This window comes from Globicephala melas, chromosome 19 (genome assembly GCF_963455315.2).
Source record: "Globicephala melas chromosome 19, mGloMel1.2, whole genome shotgun sequence".
Lineage (NCBI taxonomy): Eukaryota > Metazoa > Chordata > Mammalia > Artiodactyla > Delphinidae > Globicephala > Globicephala melas.
The window spans coordinates 62,632,124-62,650,044 of NC_083332.1; the positions used below are offsets into that span (position 1 = coordinate 62,632,124).

The 17,921-nt window shown below is 50.1% G+C and overlaps 1 protein-coding gene across 13 annotated transcripts in view; it reads right to left on the reverse strand.

Annotated features, from left to right (window-relative positions):
- Positions 1-17,921, reverse strand: part of FANCA (FA complementation group A) — a 52,770-nt gene that overhangs the window by 13,782 nt on the left and 21,067 nt on the right. For 8 of the 13 annotated variants that reach the window (XM_060288678.1, XM_060288677.1, XM_030849367.2 and 5 more), the window contains 11 exons: positions 17,257-17,317; positions 17,117-17,166; positions 9,174-9,250; positions 7,530-7,643; positions 5,737-5,873; positions 5,330-5,400; positions 4,891-4,987; positions 4,313-4,500; positions 2,928-3,024; positions 1,851-2,027; positions 692-765 (listed from right to left, as the gene is read on the reverse strand). In XM_060288678.1, the coding sequence (XP_060144661.1) occupies positions 692-765; positions 1,851-2,027; positions 2,928-3,024; positions 4,313-4,500; positions 4,891-4,987; positions 5,330-5,400; positions 5,737-5,873; positions 7,530-7,643; positions 9,174-9,250; positions 17,117-17,166; positions 17,257-17,317 (1,143 nt within the window). Of the gene's footprint in view, positions 1-691; positions 766-1,850; positions 2,028-2,927; positions 3,025-4,312; positions 4,501-4,890; positions 4,988-5,329; positions 5,401-5,736; positions 5,874-7,529; positions 7,644-7,719; positions 8,808-9,173; positions 9,251-17,116; positions 17,167-17,256; positions 17,318-17,921 lie in introns of those variants that run through there. The other 5 variants (XR_009559953.1, XR_009559952.1, XR_009559954.1 and 2 more) reach the window with 5 other exon arrangements.

Consider the following 17,921-nt stretch of genomic DNA (forward strand, 5'->3'; position numbering starts at 1 on the left):
GCTTCTGCACCCCCTGACCCACCCCCAAACCCACGGCCCCTGAGCACCTGCTCGAGGCCAGGATAGCACACCTGACGTCTTGGCGGTCTCAGTCACCAGCCCCGGGACTCACATGGGTCTCAGACTCTGATTCGCTCACCCCTGGTGCCGCGCCTCAAAGCCAGCACTCGGCAAGGCGCTGCCCACCCTCCCCTCTGCTTCCCTGGCTGGCCGACACCAGCTGAGACCCTCCAGGGCTTCCCCACTGTGGCCCTCCCCAGGCGCAGCCTTCTCTGATCCTTGCCCGCCGGCACCAGCTCCCAAAGCCCCATCTGGTGTCTTCAGTGCCCTCTAATCCACCTTATTTATCACTCTGCCCGCCCCCAGGCTCACACAGGGCCCGGTTCTGCACAGTTCCTGTGAAGAACGGCTTAGGGGCGTTGGGGCAGAGTGCAAGTGGGAAGCCCTGTATGTGCCTCGTGTGCCCCATCTGTCTTGTTCACACTGCATCCCCAGCTTCTAGAACATTCTAGAAGTGTCTGGCAAACTGTAGGTCAATAAATGTTTCTCAAATAAAAGAATGAATAAAATTGTACTCATACACTTATGTTAAACTGAACATTACACTGAGGATACAATGACAAAACTTAGACTTAAGACAGTGTAGAAAACTGTATTAACACTTTAAAGGGTAGATCCTTTAAACACTTACCTTTCTGTATCTGAAAGAGAATCAACTTCAGGCTGAATTTCTAGTTCCAGCTGTAACCAGTCTCTGTAAGTCAACTGAGAGAGAAGGACCAAGTGACCACCACAGCAAGGACAGAGCACAGAAGCCACAGGTTGGGGCTGTGACGCTGCCCTATCTCATATTAGCTGGAGATCTCCTGTGTGTCTGTCAGAAATATCGTCCTATGCCATCTCCCAGGGTTAGACTGGGAGGCTGGCACCAAGCCCAGATGAAGAATCAGTCATTTAACTCTGAACGTGAAGCTAACCAAAACTGTTCAAACTGGTATTTAAACTCAGTCCTCAACGCCGCTGCCTGGTCCTGGACAGCCCGCAGCATCTGCACAACAATCACTTTCTAGCTCACTGAGCTGTGCAAATGACCAAAAGATAAACTCGATGTGACAACATGCTTCCAACAGTCACAGCTCCACGCGTCAACACAGACTAACCTCAAAACCTCACACCGCTGACACAGAGAAGGAAGGTCTAGTGCATGTTGGGAATTAGGAGCAAGAGAAATATAAACTAAATGCACAGAATATAAAGTGTAGCCGTGTCTAGACACCATGCTGTACTGGAATAATTTTTGTGCCAATAAATGACATCAGAATTCAAAAACAAAAAAACCTCACACTGTGTGTAACAACGTGTCTCAGGGACACGCATGCAGCACACGCAGTGTGTGTAAACGCCGGGGCTGCGCGGCACCAGCAGGGACGTGTGTGTAGACAGTGATCGAGGCACGGCTGCTCCTGCCTCGTTGCTCCTGGCATCAGGCAGATGGTCAGACCTACTCTTGTATGACTGATCATTAACAATAAAAGAGTTGAAAAACATATACAATAAAACGACACAACTTCTTCTCTAAAGACCAGAACAAGCAGGCAAACATCCAAGAAATAAATGAAAAGTTATGAAGAGGTGGCAGAAACGGTCACATGGGCACGTTGTCTGCGCGGCCAAGCTTCCGGTGACTGTGCTCGGAGACACCCGGCCCCAGCTCACGGCCTGGCAGGCATGTGTCAAATCTGACGATCCCAGGAGTGATTTCTGTCGGGTCAGGCCCGCCGCCCATGTCCTGCGCCCACGGAGCCCAGAGCGTGGAGGAGCAAAGCAGCGGAAGGGACAGTGGGACCTACATGGAGTCCCTCCTGCTTCAGCAGTTCCCGCAAGGTCCTCTGCTTCCACAGGCAGAGAGTGGCTCGCTGCCAGTCCACGGAGGGCAGGCACAGGGGCCGCCAGGGAGAGCTGGCCGGGTCTTCCCAAGAGGGAGGGTCTCGGGCCTCTGAGAACCATCTGAACACCATGAACTGGAACTGAAAAAAGACAGTGGCGTGTGTGCTGTGAGACTGAGGAAACACGCAGGGGCCTGGCTGCGCCCGGCTGGTAGCGAGGAGCCCCTGGTCTCAGTGGGCAGCCAGCCCTGACCACACATCTCTGAGCTGCCACGCCGTGCAGCCGCGCACGGCCGTCACGCGCGACCCGCGGGCACCGGCATTCTAAGAAGTGTGCTCCCTGGCTACAGGAGATGCTCCCTCAGTGATGCACTGAGCCGCACATCTTTGCCTTAGGAGGTCGCACCCCCACCCTCAGGCTGACAGAGCCACAGGCTGCTCGAGGGGACCTCGGGGAGCTTGGGACACAGGGCGAGGACTTCCTCTTCTGGGCCGCTCCTCCGGATCTCTATCCCACACTTTAAAATGTCGGCACCTGGACCCCAGGCTGCTCCTGACGCGGTGGAGCTCCCAGCAGCGCCCAGGAGCCCGATGCGGAGCCTGGAACTCTGAACCAGGCTCGAACCTCATGGGAGACGTGCCCTAAAGCTCTGCAGGCGCAGCAACACTGGTTCCCGCTGTGACGGCACCGCCGCCTTTGACGCTGAGGATTCTAACACGCGGCTTCCCAGGCCGTCTTCAGAGGAAGCGCAGGGTGCTTCTTTAAATGCTGACACACTTTCTATGAACGGCAATCTTCTAACTTGCCTACTTCATAAATAAGGAGGGACATCTGTAGCTGTCACCTGCCAGCCCCTCCTCTTAACTCAGATGGAAGGAAAAGGCAGTGTTCAACCCAAGCAGACGGCAGGGTGGCGCCAGGAGACAAGTCTGCTACGAACGAGGCCGGTGCCGGGATGGAGGCGACACAGGCTTCAGGCCAGAAACCCGTACAAGACTGGAACTTACAGGAGAGCAGAAAAAGGAACCCACAAGACTCACCTTTTTTATAAGGCCTGGAGACAAACAGCTGTACGAGATGTCACGTGACTGGGAAGAAAACTTACACAAAGAATAAGAAATTGCCGCTGTACAAAATCTGAAAATAGAAAACAGATTATAACACAGAAATGGGATCCACGCAAAACAACAGGTGGAAGAAGAGCGTGAACTGCACAACGTGAACTGAGGGCCTCCCAGCCCGACGGCCGCTCGGCGCTCAGCCTCAGGCCCAGCCAGGCCGGCTCCTCCGAGCCCTCGGGAAGAGCCCCCAGTCAGGCCGTCTGGCCTGAGCTCTTTCCACGTTGATGAGAGACTCAGAAAACACATGAACACGCAGGCTCTGCACGTAAGGGCTTGCTTTCCCAGCGTGTCCAGAGCCACGGTCAGAACCAAGGGAATGAAGTGAGGAGGTGCGAGGTGGGTGTTCCCTGTGTGATTGCGTAAGGCTCTCGTTCATCTGCATGATGGCAAATTATTCACTGTTCCCGCCTAAAAGAACCTCAGAGCCAGAGTGAAGCATGTCCGGTTTCCAACTCAGCCTCTGCCTGCCCATGGCGGGCTGTGACGTGTGGGAGGGAGAGGCTGCCGAGAACAGAGGTGACCATGAGGCCCAGAGAGTCAGGACTGTGGCGAGGAAGGGGCCCGACTCCCAGTGCGGACTTGTCAGTGGTGCTGCTGTGGATGGCGCGGACAGCTGGCGGGCACTGGTCCCAGGCCGCGTTCCTGTGCTCAGCTCTCCCTGTCTCTCCTAATGCCAGCTCAGTCCGTGAGCCGCGACCCTGGTCCCAACATCTCCCACCGGAGCCTCCGGCTTCCGTCCTGACCTCAGCAGCCACAGGAAGCCCTTCGGGCCTGAGTCACACGTGCACTCCCCAGGGCTCTGCCCATGGGATGGCCACTCTCACCCAACCCCCGCCCATCTCTCACAGCCGCCGACCCCAGGCTACGGGCTCCCTGCGACTCACCAGGTCCCGGGAGGGGGCCTAGCACGCAGTGTGCAGCGAGTGGATGAGCACGTAACTGGACGATGGGTCTCCAAACCCTCTGGATGGGACAGCTGTGTGTGTAGAAACCTCCCCCAGAGAAAGCTGTTCACCACAGGGACCCCGGAACCTAACCTGAGGGACAGGCCCAGCCAGCCGCTGGCCACCTGACCTGGAGAAGGGCACCTGCAGCCCACTGTGAGCATCTTGAAAAGCAGGTGGCAAAGTAGGGTGATCTCACTTTTCTAACTGAAGATACCAACACACACATAAATACACCCAAGACAAGGTTCTGGAAGGGTACAGACCGACACGGTAAAGACTGGGCATCTGTAGAGCATGTGTGTTTGTGCTAATTTTGTCTGATGGACGCGTGTTACTTTTGACAAGAGGGACACTCACTTCAGACACAGGGCTGAGGACTCCTGGGTCCTACAGGGCAGGAGGATGTCGAAGAGCTCAGGGACGGGCAGGCCCCTGGCAGGGGTGGGAGGGCCCACATGCACCTCCGGGAGGGCAGACCTGGACTCGCCGAGGTGGACGGCCAGGGCAGCCAACCCCACCACATGTGAGGCACTCAGGCTCGGGCCCTAAGATAGGAAAGAAGAGTGGTTCAGGGACTTCCCTGGTGGTCCAGTGGCTAAAGACTCCGCGCTCCCAATGCAGGGGGCCAGGGTTCAATCCCTGGCCAGGGAACGAGATCCCACATGCCGCAAGTAAGAGCCCACATGCCGCAACTAAGAGCCCGCGTGCTTCAACTAAAGATCCCGCATGCCGCAACTAAAGATTCTGTGTGCTACAACTAAGAGCCCATGTGCCGCAACTAAAGAGCCTACATGCCGCAACTAAGAGCCCAGATGCCCCAACGAAGACCGGGCGCAGCCACATGCATACATACGTACATACGTAGATAAATACAGAAATATTTAAAAAGAAAAGAGGTTCAGCGTTGTGGGGGCTGGAGGAGGTGGCAGCCCTACCTGGTGATGGAGCAGTTGGCAGAGCCGGCTGAGCAGAGCCGGCAGGAGCCTGCGTCTGCACAGGGTCCTCACGAAGTGGGCGGCCCAGGGGCCCTGCCTGTGGGGACAGCCACAGAGAACAGTGGCAGCGGCCAGGCCTGGCCCTGCACTGCCCGCCTGGAGCCTGGTGGATGAGCAGTCAGGCACCAGAGACTGAAGAAAGAACCAGGCTGTTCCCCAACCAGGAGGGTCTCCTGTTGCGACGCTGACTGTCGCCACGCCCCTGCTGGATAAGTCAGCCCCCCCCCCCAGGCCCTTCCCCAGCGCAGCATGAAGTCGGGGGGCAGGACCAGGGCCCCAGGCTCAGAGCTGGACCAGGAACGACGGCCACTCTCATCACGAGCACCCAGGCCGCCCCAGGACAGCTCCAAACCACCCGGTGAGACCGCCTAGCCTCTACCTGTCTGGTGGGGCAACGCTGGAGGCCGCCATGAGGTTCTGACAGAAAGACGTCAGCAGGAGGTCCACGACCTGAGAGAGGAGAGGTCTCAGGGCCGCAAACCCACATCACAGCGTTTCCACCCTGGACGTACAGGGCCACAGTGGAGCTGACGAGACTGGAAAACGAGCCCCCATCCGGAGAAGAGGCTGCAACGCCTCAGCACAGGAATCCCCAAACCCTGGGAGGGGCCCCCAGGGGTCATCACGGAGCTTCTCAGCAGAGAGCAGGGTCAGCAAACCTGCCCACAAAGGGCCACGAGCAGCCTCTGCCACAACTTCCTCCCAAACACAGAGTCTGTACGCAAACGGCAGCACCGGCCCGAAACCCTCAACTCACATGTGGTCTCCCTGGTGCCCCACACTCACCCTCTGCTCCCACGGCTGGAGCTTGGGGGCCCGGACGCTGAGCTGAACCGGGGCCCCCTCGAAGTCGCTGTCATCCTCGCCGAGGCCCAGGGCGGAGCGGAGCTGTTCAGAGATCACTGCCATCTGAGCCAACAACGCTGCAAGGCAGGGACCGGCGCCATGAGCAGGGGCGCCATCCACCACCTCAGGGGCCACACTCTCAACTGACCCTGGGGCCGCTCTCGTCCCCGCCCGGCCAGCAGCGGAACCACTTTTCTGCAGTGCAGGTGGCCAGCCTTCTCCGAGGGGCTGGCATAGCTCTTCACGTCACCACAGCCCCTGTGTCTATACCCCGCGCCCCTCGCCCCTCGCCCGCCAGCCACCTCTGCACACACTGACGCCCGCTGCGGCCGCCCGGCCCGGCCTCAGCAGCTCTGCCAGCACAGGGACTCACAGGCCTGGCTGGCTGACCATCTTGCGGCAGCGCTGGGGCCCCACACAGGCCTCGACCTCCCCAAGAACCACGTACTGCAGGAGCAGAGTTTGGAAGGGTCACGCTGACCATGAGGGGACATCCTGGGCCCTCAGGACAACCACGGTGGAGGCAGAGCTAACAGTGCAGAGCTGGGGCTGCCGACCCTCCACCACAGGTGAAAATCCGTGCGTAACTTCCGACCCGAAGCTTAACCCCTCACAGCCTTCCGTGTATTTTGCCTGTCATGTGAATCTACGTGTATTTTATGCATTCACGACATACCTAATTTTCTCAACATTTCTAGGCAATGTGGTTTATCTGAAATTTTTGCAATTGTCATTTATCTCAAAAAATTTTCCAGTATATTTACCGAAAATAATCTGCATATACTGAGTGGACCCACACAGTTAAAAACTGTGTTGCGGACTTCTCTGGTGGCGCAGTGGTTAAGAATCCGCCTGCCAATGCAGGGGACACGGGTTCCAGCCCTGTCCAGGAAGATCCCACATGCCGCGGAGCAACTAAGCCCCCGTGCGCCACAACTACTGAGCCTGCGCTCTAGAGCCCGTGAGCCACAACTACTGAAGCCCGTGTGCCTAGAGCCCGTGCTCCGCAACAAGCAAAGTCACCGCGATGAGAAGCCCGTGCACCGCAACGAAGAGCAGCCCCCACTCGCCACAACTAGAGAAAGCCCACGGGCAGCAACGAAGACCCAGCGCAGCCAAAAATAAATTTAAAAAAACCGAACTGTGTTGTTCAAGGGTCAACTGTATTTCCTCCGTGAGACTCTCATAGGAATTAAATGAATTCATAATAAATAAACATCTACTGAAGTTACTAGGTGAAAGCATGCCTTATGTATTTTAGTTTCTGCATTTAGCATAGCAAAACTCTAAAAACACCGGAACCTAACATTTTACTTGTGGACCGCTATGGCCACTGAGCGCTTTGAACTGCTCACGCCTGTCCTCCAGGCCCCTCATAGGAAACAGTCCCAGAAGCAGAGGCCCAGTGCTGAAGAGCACAGCCACCCAGGCAGTAAAGGAAGGAGACAACGCAGCTTTCCTCCTCTATGTCTCCTGTCCCACCGAGACGCCAGGTAGCAGAATAACCATATTCTACCCAGACATTGGGACAGCCTGAGTGTCAGAAAGGAGGCACGCTCCACACCCACCAGGCCGTGGTCAGGTTCACTACCAGATGCTGAACTGCAGGGAAAATGCACTGACCACTGCCACTATGGGCAACAGAGCAGCCTCAAGCTCTGAGCACGTCAGGACTGGCCTGTGCACCCACGGGCACCCACTGCGGACGGCCCGACCCACAGCCCTGTCCTCACCGTCACGCTGGGTGGGATCTGTCACTGAGGCCCTGAGCTCTCGCAGGGCAGTTGTGAGCAGACCCAGCGGCTCCTCCTTACAGCTGGGCTCCACCTCCCTCTGCGAGGCTGCATCTGAGAGACAGGAGATAATTTTAACAATTAAACAGGTTAGATCAGATAGGAAGCACACGGAACTGACGCTGTCCCTGGCTTCTCCCTGCAGAGGGCACACAGAGGACTGGGGCCCTATGAGGAGGGAAGTGAAACGCTCTCCCTGGACGGCGGATGTTAATGTCCTATCAAAGTTAAAACATTCATAAGGAAGTTTAAGAAAAACCATGGTTCTATACACACTATCGCCACAAGTGTAAAAAGCAGGTATGTAATGAACAAAGACCAAATGCATGTGGAGGGAGGCTGGGCGGGGAGAGCAGAATTATGTACAGATGATGGTTTAGTCCCTGTTTCTCAAACTTTTAAGTAACATTGTGATATTGTTTTTTACAACAGGAAGTTAAAATCAGTATATTAGAGGTGATTACCAGTCCTCAACACACACTTAGTAGGTTTACTAAAAAATATTAGCCCTATGAGATACAGCATTAGGAAACATTCTAGAAGCCCCAAAAGCAGGACCATGGGGTTAGGAAAGGAGGGCAAGGCCTCACTCAACGGTGGACACAGCCCTACGGCCCCCTTGGCATCCTGTCTGCAAGATGTTTCGATACTGGTCCAAACAGGTGTGGGTCTCCCTGGCTGTCAGAAACTGTGGAAGATTGTGCAAGGAGGGTTCTGGCAGACAGAATTAGAAAACAGAGCTGCAGTTGCTCATGCAGCCTAACTGGCCCTGCAGGCGTCAGAGGGATTGACCAGCAAACAGCTGCACCATTTCAACACCGACAGACCAGGCCCTGTCCGGATGGCGCCTCGTTCCTGGGGCGATGGGGTGCGGACAGCCTGCCCAGCTGCTCCAAGCAATGATGCACGCTTTCACACACTGGCCCAGGTCCACATCACTGTCCCCTAGAAGCAGAAAGATCCCCAAACGGCCAAAGAGCCATGGCAGACCCCCTACTAGGACACGGTGCAGAACAAGCACCACGGGCCTCGGGCCCGGCTGGTCACCTGACTTTAAAGCTCGAATTCAGGGCTTCCCTGGTGGCGCAGTGGTTGAGAGTCCGCCTGCCGATGCAGGGGACACGGGTTCGTGCCCTGGTCTGGGAAGATCCCACATGCCACGGAGCGGCTGGGCCCGTGAGCCATGGCCGCTGAGCCTGTGCGTACGGAGCCTGTGCTCTGCAACGGGAGAGGCCACAACAGTGAGAGGCCCGCGTACCGCAAAAAAAAAAAAAAAAAAAGCTCGAATTCAGACAGGCAAACAGAAGCCACATGACAGCCTCAGCGGGGCACACAAAGATGAGAAATGGTCAAGTGGATTTTGTACTGCATGTGTGTTCAGGGAATGACATCACAGGCAGCCCTCCTGGTGTCACAGCTGTCCCAGGGCTGGTGCTGGGCAGTCTCTGAAGCCACAGCTGTGACCAGACCCAGCATGACAGAAGCAGACCAGATGGACCAAGGTGCCACCGACACGTCTCATGGTCAGGGAAGTGGAGGTGAGATGTGGGCACGTCTGGGGACCAAGCGACCCACTGACCTTACCTTCTGGCTTCTTCTCTCCGACAGTGGAGCAGGCTTGGCGGTAGGTGGAGTATAAGGAGGGGGGAATTTTATCTGCTCTGGATCAGAAGAAAGCATTAAAATAGTCAACTATGACTCAAATTAATTCTCAAGCTTACAATCCCAAAGACTATCATAAAACAGAAATAGGCAACAGAGTAAATCTAAACAAATTATACAACACCCCACAGCATGACCCTATGTTTAGGAAAAACATTGTCCATATGGACTTAAACGGTCCTGACTACTTCATATGTCCTATATAAACATCTCCCAACAGTGGGTTTTGTTGTGTAGTGAGATCATAAATGATTTTCACTTCTCTCATTCAAGTTTTGGTAATTCCCAAATTTTAAAGGTGAACTTATATTACTTTTAATGAAAAATGCTAACTAAGGAAAACATCCAATTAATGTCATTAAAAATACAAGTCCTGTGATGAGGACATGGGGCATCTACAGGGCACGGACACAGCTGGCACATTGTCATGGCACAGCAGTAAGTACAAGGACGAGAGCCACAGAGCATCCCCCCCCCCCCGCCATCAGTGCTGCAAACCGTGACAACGAGATTCAACTAGAAGAACAGAGACGTAGCTGTGGTCCAGAGTGAGAATCCACACCTCCACACCGGGACTGGAGGGAGGCAGGGAATCTGGCTGGAGACTAGGAACTGAGGGCACCACCCACTGCCCTGGGGACTGGAAAGCCTTCAGTTTAAAAAACAGAAACCAACAAGAAGAAAAGAAAAAACAGAAACCAACGCAAATAAAAAGAAAGAACAAATTCAAGGAAACGGAGAAATTCACAGAAAAGAAACTGTCAGTCATCACTTTTATTAGTATCTTCAGAGAGGTAAGACAAAACACTGCAGCTGTGAAACAAGAATGGACTGCTAGGGGCTTCCCTGGTGGCGCAGTGGTTAAGAATCTGCCTGCCAATGCAGTGGACATGGGTTCGAGCCCTGGTCTGGGAAGGTCCCACGTGCCGTGGAGCAACTAAGCCCGTGCACCACAACTCCTGCGCTCCAGAGCCCACAAGCCACAACTACTGAGCCCAACTGCCATAACTACTGCAGCCCGCACGCCTAGAGCCCATGCTCTGCAACAAGAGAAGCCACCACAGTGAGAAGCCCGCACACCACAATGAAGAGTAGCCCCCGCTCACCAGCAGAGAAAGCCTGCGTGCAACAACAAAGACCCAACACAGCCTAAATAGATAAATTAATTAAATTAAAATTTTAAAAGAAGAATGGACTGCTGTACAAAGGAATATCTGATGACAGAAATGAAACACTCAGTAAAAGAACTTGCAGATAAACTTGAAGAAATCTCTCAGAAAGGAGAGGAAAAACAAAACAAAACAGATACGCAAAATAGGACAAAAGAGAAAAAAATCAGAAGACAATACAGGAGATCTAATATCTAAAACATAGCAGTTCTAAGAAGAAAAAGGACATAAAGAGGACACATCTGCAGAGAAATAAACCAAGTAGAAATAATCAGCGTCTGGGATTTGCTTCAAAATAATCCAGAATGCTGGGTGGGTAAGTGAGTTTGAAGGCTATAGATGAAACAAGATTGCCCATTTATTGATAACAAATCTGGGTGATAAGATTCTATTCTGCTTTTCTGTCTTAAATTTTTCATAAAAAAAAGGTTTTAAGTATCCAAGAAAATCCCTTAGTACTGAAGGATATGAATTTCCAGAGCAAAAAGCCCACCATGTGCCCAGCCCAGAAGTAAAATTAGACCCACAATGAAATACACTGCTATAAAATTTCAGAACACAGGGAACAAAGAAAAGGCACTACAGGCCTCCAGAAAGAAAAACACAGAGTCCCATGCAAAGAGTCAGAAACTGTAAGTTCTAACACCTCAGTCGCAACAATGGAAGCTAGAAGTCAATGGAGTGACTCTTAACAATTTGAGGGAAAATAATTTCCAACTTAGATTTCTACACCCAGACTACCTATCAAATGTGAGGGCTAAATAAGGTGTCGAAAAATCCACCTCACACCCATCCTTTTGTAAGAAGCTTCAATGGGGTGTTTTCCACCAAGACAAAGGAGTAAACCAAGAAAGGGGATGATCTCGGGCATAGAAAGGAGAAGCCAGCACAAGCCAGAGCAAAGGACGTCAGTCTCCAGGTGACGCTGAAGGAAGATACAAGGGTGACAGCGGTCTTAGAGGCATAACAAGCTAGTGGGTCAGAGTGAAGCAGGTCAGAAGGCTCTAGAAGAGATTTCCCAAAGATACAACCGTTGGGATACTTGATTCTGAACAAGAGAACATTTAGACAACTGGTAGAGTTTCCAGTGAATCATGATATGTACAAGGAAAACTAAGATAAAACCAAGATAATTATAAACTCCAGAGAAAACAGAAAGTAACGATTCCTAATGATCAACTCTGAATACTGTTTAGATAGCCTTAAAAAACAGGGGTTTTTGTGGTTGTTTTTTTTTTTTTTGCGGTATGCAGGCCTCTCACTGTTGTGGCCCCTCCTGCTGCGGAGCACAGGCCCTGGACGCAGCCAGGCGCATGGGCCCAGCCGCTCCGCGGCATGTGGGATCCTCCCGGACCGGGGCACGAACCCGTGTCCCCTGCATCGGCAGGCGGACTCTCAACCACCGCGCTACCAGGGAAGCCCTAAAAAGCAATTTTTCAAAACCAACACAGGAAGGGCAGCTATGTGTATTGGTAAAGGAAAGAAAACTAAAACAGAAAAATTAATACCAAAATAATAATGTTATATGAAGATTCGGGGCGAAATATCGAAAAATCAGTTGAGTTGAAAAGGCTTGCTTCCAGAAAGAAAGTGAAGTGGCAGGGATGGGTAGGGAGTGGCTATTTCTCTCTCTCTTTTTTAAAAAAATAAATTTTTTTATTTTATCTTATTTTTGGCTGCATTGGGTCTTTGTTGCTGCACACGGGCTTTCTCTAGTTGTGGTGAGTGGGGGCTACTCTTCGTTGTGGTGAGCAGGCTTCTCATTGCAGTGGCTTCTCTTGTTGGGAGCACGGGCTCTAGGTGCTCAGGCTCAGTAGTTGTGGCACACAGGCTCAGTAGTTGTGGCTCGTGGGCTCTAGAGCGCAGGCTCAGTAGTTGTGGGGCACGGGCTTAGTTGCTCTGCGGCATGTGGGATCGTCCCAGACCAGGGCTAGAACCCATGTCTCCTGCATTGGCAGGCAGATTCTTAACCACTGCTCCACCAGGGAAGCCCCTGGCTATTTCTCTTAATAAACTTCATAGAAGTATCTGACTCTTTAATCTAACTTTAAAAAAAAAATTTATTCAAGTATAGCTGAATTACAATGTGTGTTAATTTCTGCTGTACAGCAAAGTGACCCAGTAATACATATATATATATTCTTTTTCATATTCTTTTCCAATATGGTTTATCACAGGATACTGAATATAGTTCCCTGTGCTATAAGTGGGACCTTGTTGTTTATCAATTCCATATATAATGGTTTGCATCTGCTAATCCCAAACTCCCACTCCATTCCTCCCCGTCCACACCCCTGCACTCCCCAGCAACAAGTCTGTTCTCTATGTCTGTGAGTCTGTCACTGTTTCATTTGTGTCATAGTTTAGATTCCACACATAAGTGATATCATATGGTATTTGTCTTTCTCTGTCTGACTTACTTCGCTTAGTATGATTATCTCCAGGTCCATCCATGTTGCTGCCAGGACTCTTTAATCTATATCTATATTTAACTCTGACAAAACTCGTTTTTAAAGATCAGAAATAAATATGTCAAAAAATTAGGGACTTCCCTGGTGGCGCAGTGGTTGGGAATCCACCTACCAATGCACAGGACATGTGATCCCACATGCCGTGGATCAACTAAGCCCGTGAGCCACAACTACTGAGCCCATGTACCAAAACTACTGAAGCCCGCGCGCCTAGAGCCCATGCTCCTCAACAAGAGAAGCCACCGCAATAAGAAGCCCACGCACTGCAACAAAGAGTAGCCCCTGCTCTCCACAACTACAGATAGCCTGCGTGCAGCAACAAAGATCCAACGCAGCCAATAAAAAAAAAATTAAGAAGGCATACCATACAAATACCAAAAAAAAAAAAGCCGGTTTTAATAGCAGACAAAACAGAAACTAAGGTAAAAAGCCTAACAGAGACATTACATAATAACAAAGGGAAAAACACCCAGCAAGAGAAGCCTGTATTTTAACAATTACAAACTTTCTTGCAACAAGACAAATCTGACAGAATTATAAGGAGAAACTGACAAAATCACAACCACCTCCACAATAAACTGATAAACCAAAGACACAGAAAACTATTCAGGATACAGAAAACTTGAGAATAAGCAAAATTTAACAGACAGACCCTACAGTCCCAAACTGAAGGACATGTGTTGTTTTCAAGGATGCGCGGAATGTCTGCAAATTCCAAGCAAATTCTGAAAGGAAGTCTTGACTAGTAGAAAAAACTCCATATAAAGTGAATCATATTCTTTGTGAAACATGAAATTAACATTGGAATTCAACAATAAAAACTCATGGGCAAACACCTAAATGTTTAAAATTTTTTTAAATTTACTTAAAACTAACTTACAAATTATGAGAAAATCATAGCACAATGGCTGGGTATTTACTTAGAACCGACCGACAGCGCAAGAACTACACATTGAAACTTCTGGAAGGCGGCTAAAGTGATATCTGGAGGTACAATTTATTAAAATATGCCTGTTTTAAAACACAAGTTATAAAACAATAGATTAAACCACCACTTTAAGAAGTTATAAAAGGAACAACATAGTAAACCCAAAGAAAACAAAAGGTAAATAATAAAGTTAAAATCTAAAAACAAATAGAAGATTTTTTTTAAAACAGCAGGGAGGGGCTTCCCTGGTGGCACAGCAGTTGAGAATCCGCCTGCCAATGCAGGGGACATGGGTTCGAGCCCTGGTCCGGGAGGATCCCACATGCCGCAGAGCAGCTAAACCCATGCACCACAACTACTGAGCCTGCGCTCTAGAGCCCGCAAGCCACAATTACTGAGCCCGTATGCCACAACTACTGAAGCCCACGCACCTAGAGCCCACGCTCCACAACAAGAGAAGCCACCACAATGAGAAGCCTGTGCACCGCAACGAAGAGTAGCCCTGGCTCGCCACAACCAGAGAAAAACCCACGTGCAGCAACGAAGACCCAACGCAGCCAAAAATAAATAAATTTATTTAAAAAAAAAAAAAAACAGCAGGGAGGGGGTTTCTCTGGTGGCGCAGTGGTTAAGAATCCGCCTGCCAATGCAGGGGACATGGGTTCAAGCCCTGGTCTGGGAGGATCCCACATGCCACAGAGCAGCTAAACCCATGCACCACAACTACTGAGCCTGAAGTCTAGAGCCCGCGAGCCACAACTACTGAGCCCACGTGCCACAACTACTGCAGCCCGTGTGCCTAGAGCCCGTGCTCCGCAGCAGGAGAGGCCACCTCAATGAGAAGCCCCAACTCGCCACAACTAGAGAAAAGCCCATGCACGGCAGCAAAGACCCAATGCAGCCAAAGATAAAAATAATAAAATAAATAAATTTATTAAAAAAACCCAAAACAGCAGGAAGGACACAATATTAAAAGCTGGTTATGTGATAAAATTAATAAAACAGACAAGTCTTTAAGTAATGAATGAGTCATAAAAAAAGGCAAAATTAACACTAGCATGAAAAAAATTTTAAGGGATGAAAAGTACAGATGAGGTAGACAAATTTTTTAAATCACAGTAGAATATCATGAAAAATGATACATCAATAGATTTGCAAACTTAGATGAAATGGACAATTTTCTAGAAATATATATAAAAGCTAACTCGAGAATAAAGAACCTGACTAAACCAATAACCATTCAAGAAACTGAGTCAGCAGCCAAAAGTTTCGCCTCCACAAAAGACACCAGGAACAGATGATTTTGCAGCCAGATTTTACCAAACCTTAAGGGACACATGATCCCTGTGTGACAAACTATTTCAGGGGACAGGAAAGAGGGAAGGCTACCCGGTTTGTTCCATGAGGAACCAAATACCTTAATGGCAAAGCAGCCAAGGTGAGTGTAACAAAATGAGACACAGATGCCTGAACTCTAAATAAAGTATCAGTAAACCAAATTCAGCAGTTCATAAAACAAAAAACTGTTACCAATTAGGGGGTATTCCAGGAACGCAAAGACAGTGGAAAAACCTATCAATGTAATTATCACATAGCCGATGACAGGAGAACAGCACAATCATCCTAAGGGTTGCCAAAAAAAAAAAGCATGAATTCCTGCTAAAAGTCCTTAGCGAATTCACAGAGGGAACTCTTTTAATATGGTAAGGAGGATATATATATATATATATAAATGGTAAAACTCTAGAAGTAGTCCTGTTTCAGCCAGGAACAAGACGCGAGGCCAGCTTTCACTCCTACGATTGCTCATTATACTAAAATCCTACCCAATACAGTGACAAACACCGAGAGGCATAATAATCAGACAGGAGGAGGCAAACTTGATCTTGTGGACAGCGTGACTGCATAGAAAATCTCACCACCCGCTGGGAGTAAGTTCAACAGTTAACGGAAACAAGGGCACCTACACCTCAGCAACAGCTGATGAAGAAGCCAGAAAAGAACATGCAATTCACAACAAAAGCTAGGTACCGAGTAGCAAGGCTGACAACAATTTACAAGAGTTTTATAAAGAAAAAACACTAGTAAAAGACTTGAATAAACTAAGATGTACTGTGTTCCTGGAAGGAAAAACTCAGTACCATAATAAAGCCAAATGCCTCAAGTTAACCTATAGAATCAATGAAACTGCACTCAAAATTTTCAAGCTTTCATGGAGATACAGCCAAGGGTGTTCACTGAAGCACTGCTAACAGAACATAAACGTGAAGTAACCCAAGGGTCCAACTCCAGGGTGGTGAGTGCATCTATTTATTCCGTAGGCATGTGTCCTGCACCCGGGGGGGTGCGACGTGGCAGTCTGCAGACACAACAGAACTCCACACAGCATTAAACAAACCAGAGCACACGACCAGTGGGGGGAGTGAAAATGCAAGTCACAGAACAACACACACTGCTATCAAATCCACTTTGAAAACACACAAGAGCACACTGTGTGGTGTGTTTGTGTGTGGACATGATTTACAGTTATAAACATATAAAACAAAAGGATAAAAAATAGAGGAAAAATTTATGCACCAACTTCAGGATAATGATTTTCTTGGAGGAAAAGGGGAGGGGATCAGAGACCTGGGGTAAGATGTATCTGGACTATTTCAAGGAAAAAAGGAAAGATAGCAAAAATATTAATGTGAATGGGGCATAGGGGTGTTTTTTTTACTGGTCTCTTTACTTTTGGAATATCTTATGCCAAAAATAAATAGAAGTAAGGATCCCAGAGAATGGCCTAATCATAAGATGAAAAAGCTTATTTTTACTTTCTAGGCCCTTTATCTTTTCAATCTTCTCACAGGACCCATCACTTCCCATAAGACACTGGGAAACAGGGTTGATCGTTTTCTGTTTCTACCACCTCTCTGCTCCTGGAGGTCCTCAGTGTGAGCCGGGGGATGGGACCCCTGTGCTACACGTGGTCTCCACTCTCCCCAAATCATCACAGTGGAAGGCTTTCACCTCTCCCTTTTCCCTCTTTCCTTAAATTCTCCTCCTTTCCCAATGATTATGTAGCAAAAACACTATTTTCTTTAATTCCCAGACTAATCATCCTAAAAGTTCATTGAAAAATGCTAAGTTGTGATATTCAGAATCAAAGAAATTTTCTTTTTAACATTTTAACCGACTAATTTTGAGCCAACTTTTTATAAGTAAAGCATACATGTGACAAAACACATTCCTCTACAGAAGAGCCACAGCTCCTTGCGCTGTTAGCCCCCAGACGAGCCGCGCTGCCACGCATACCTCCTCAGGGACTCTATGAGAGCGGCCCGGGAATCAGGGATCCTCGGGAGCTGAGAGGGAAGACAGGACTTGGGTGAGACGCCAACAGGGACCCCGCTCTCTGCCGACCCAGCCCCACGTTCACGGCGACGTGTACTGACCCCTCGCGGTGTGAGCAGGGCGGGGAGAAAGTGGGACAGGTAGTAGGACCTCCGGAATATGCTGCAACAGAAAAGGCCAGGCTCAGGGGTGCCCCACCTCGACCAGAGGACCCTCAGTGAGGGCAATGACCGGCCAGGGCCGTCCCTGCAGGCCAGAGCGTGGGCCACGTGGTGTCACGTTTCAAGGCTATGACATTATATCACGTTTTCAAGTTTTCTTTCCCACTGTTTTGGGACATTTCACACAAAGGGAACTCTGTGCTGGTGACCTGCACCCTGAGAGTCTGGAGGATTCTAGATGCACGGCCCTGGAACCTGGGTTCATCCGCGGCCACGAGGTCGACCGTGGGAGCTGGAAGCTGTGAGCGTTTCTCAGAGGCAAAGCCTTAAGAAACCTACCCCACAGCTACCCCGTACTGGTAGCAACCAGAATTCAACGTGTTTTGGCATCACACCAAATTCAACAAAATTTTGCTATTCAACTCCCTGTGCTGGCTTCACACGGTCACCGTTGAAGCATGAACAAGAAAAGTCATCGTGGCCACAGGGAGGGCCTGTCTGGTCCCTCTGAACAGTCTGTGCTGCGGGGCACCTGGGCTTTCCGCAAGGGAGCTCATGTCACAGCAGGGGCTCAGCAGCACCTGCCCACCAGCCCTTCCGGCAGC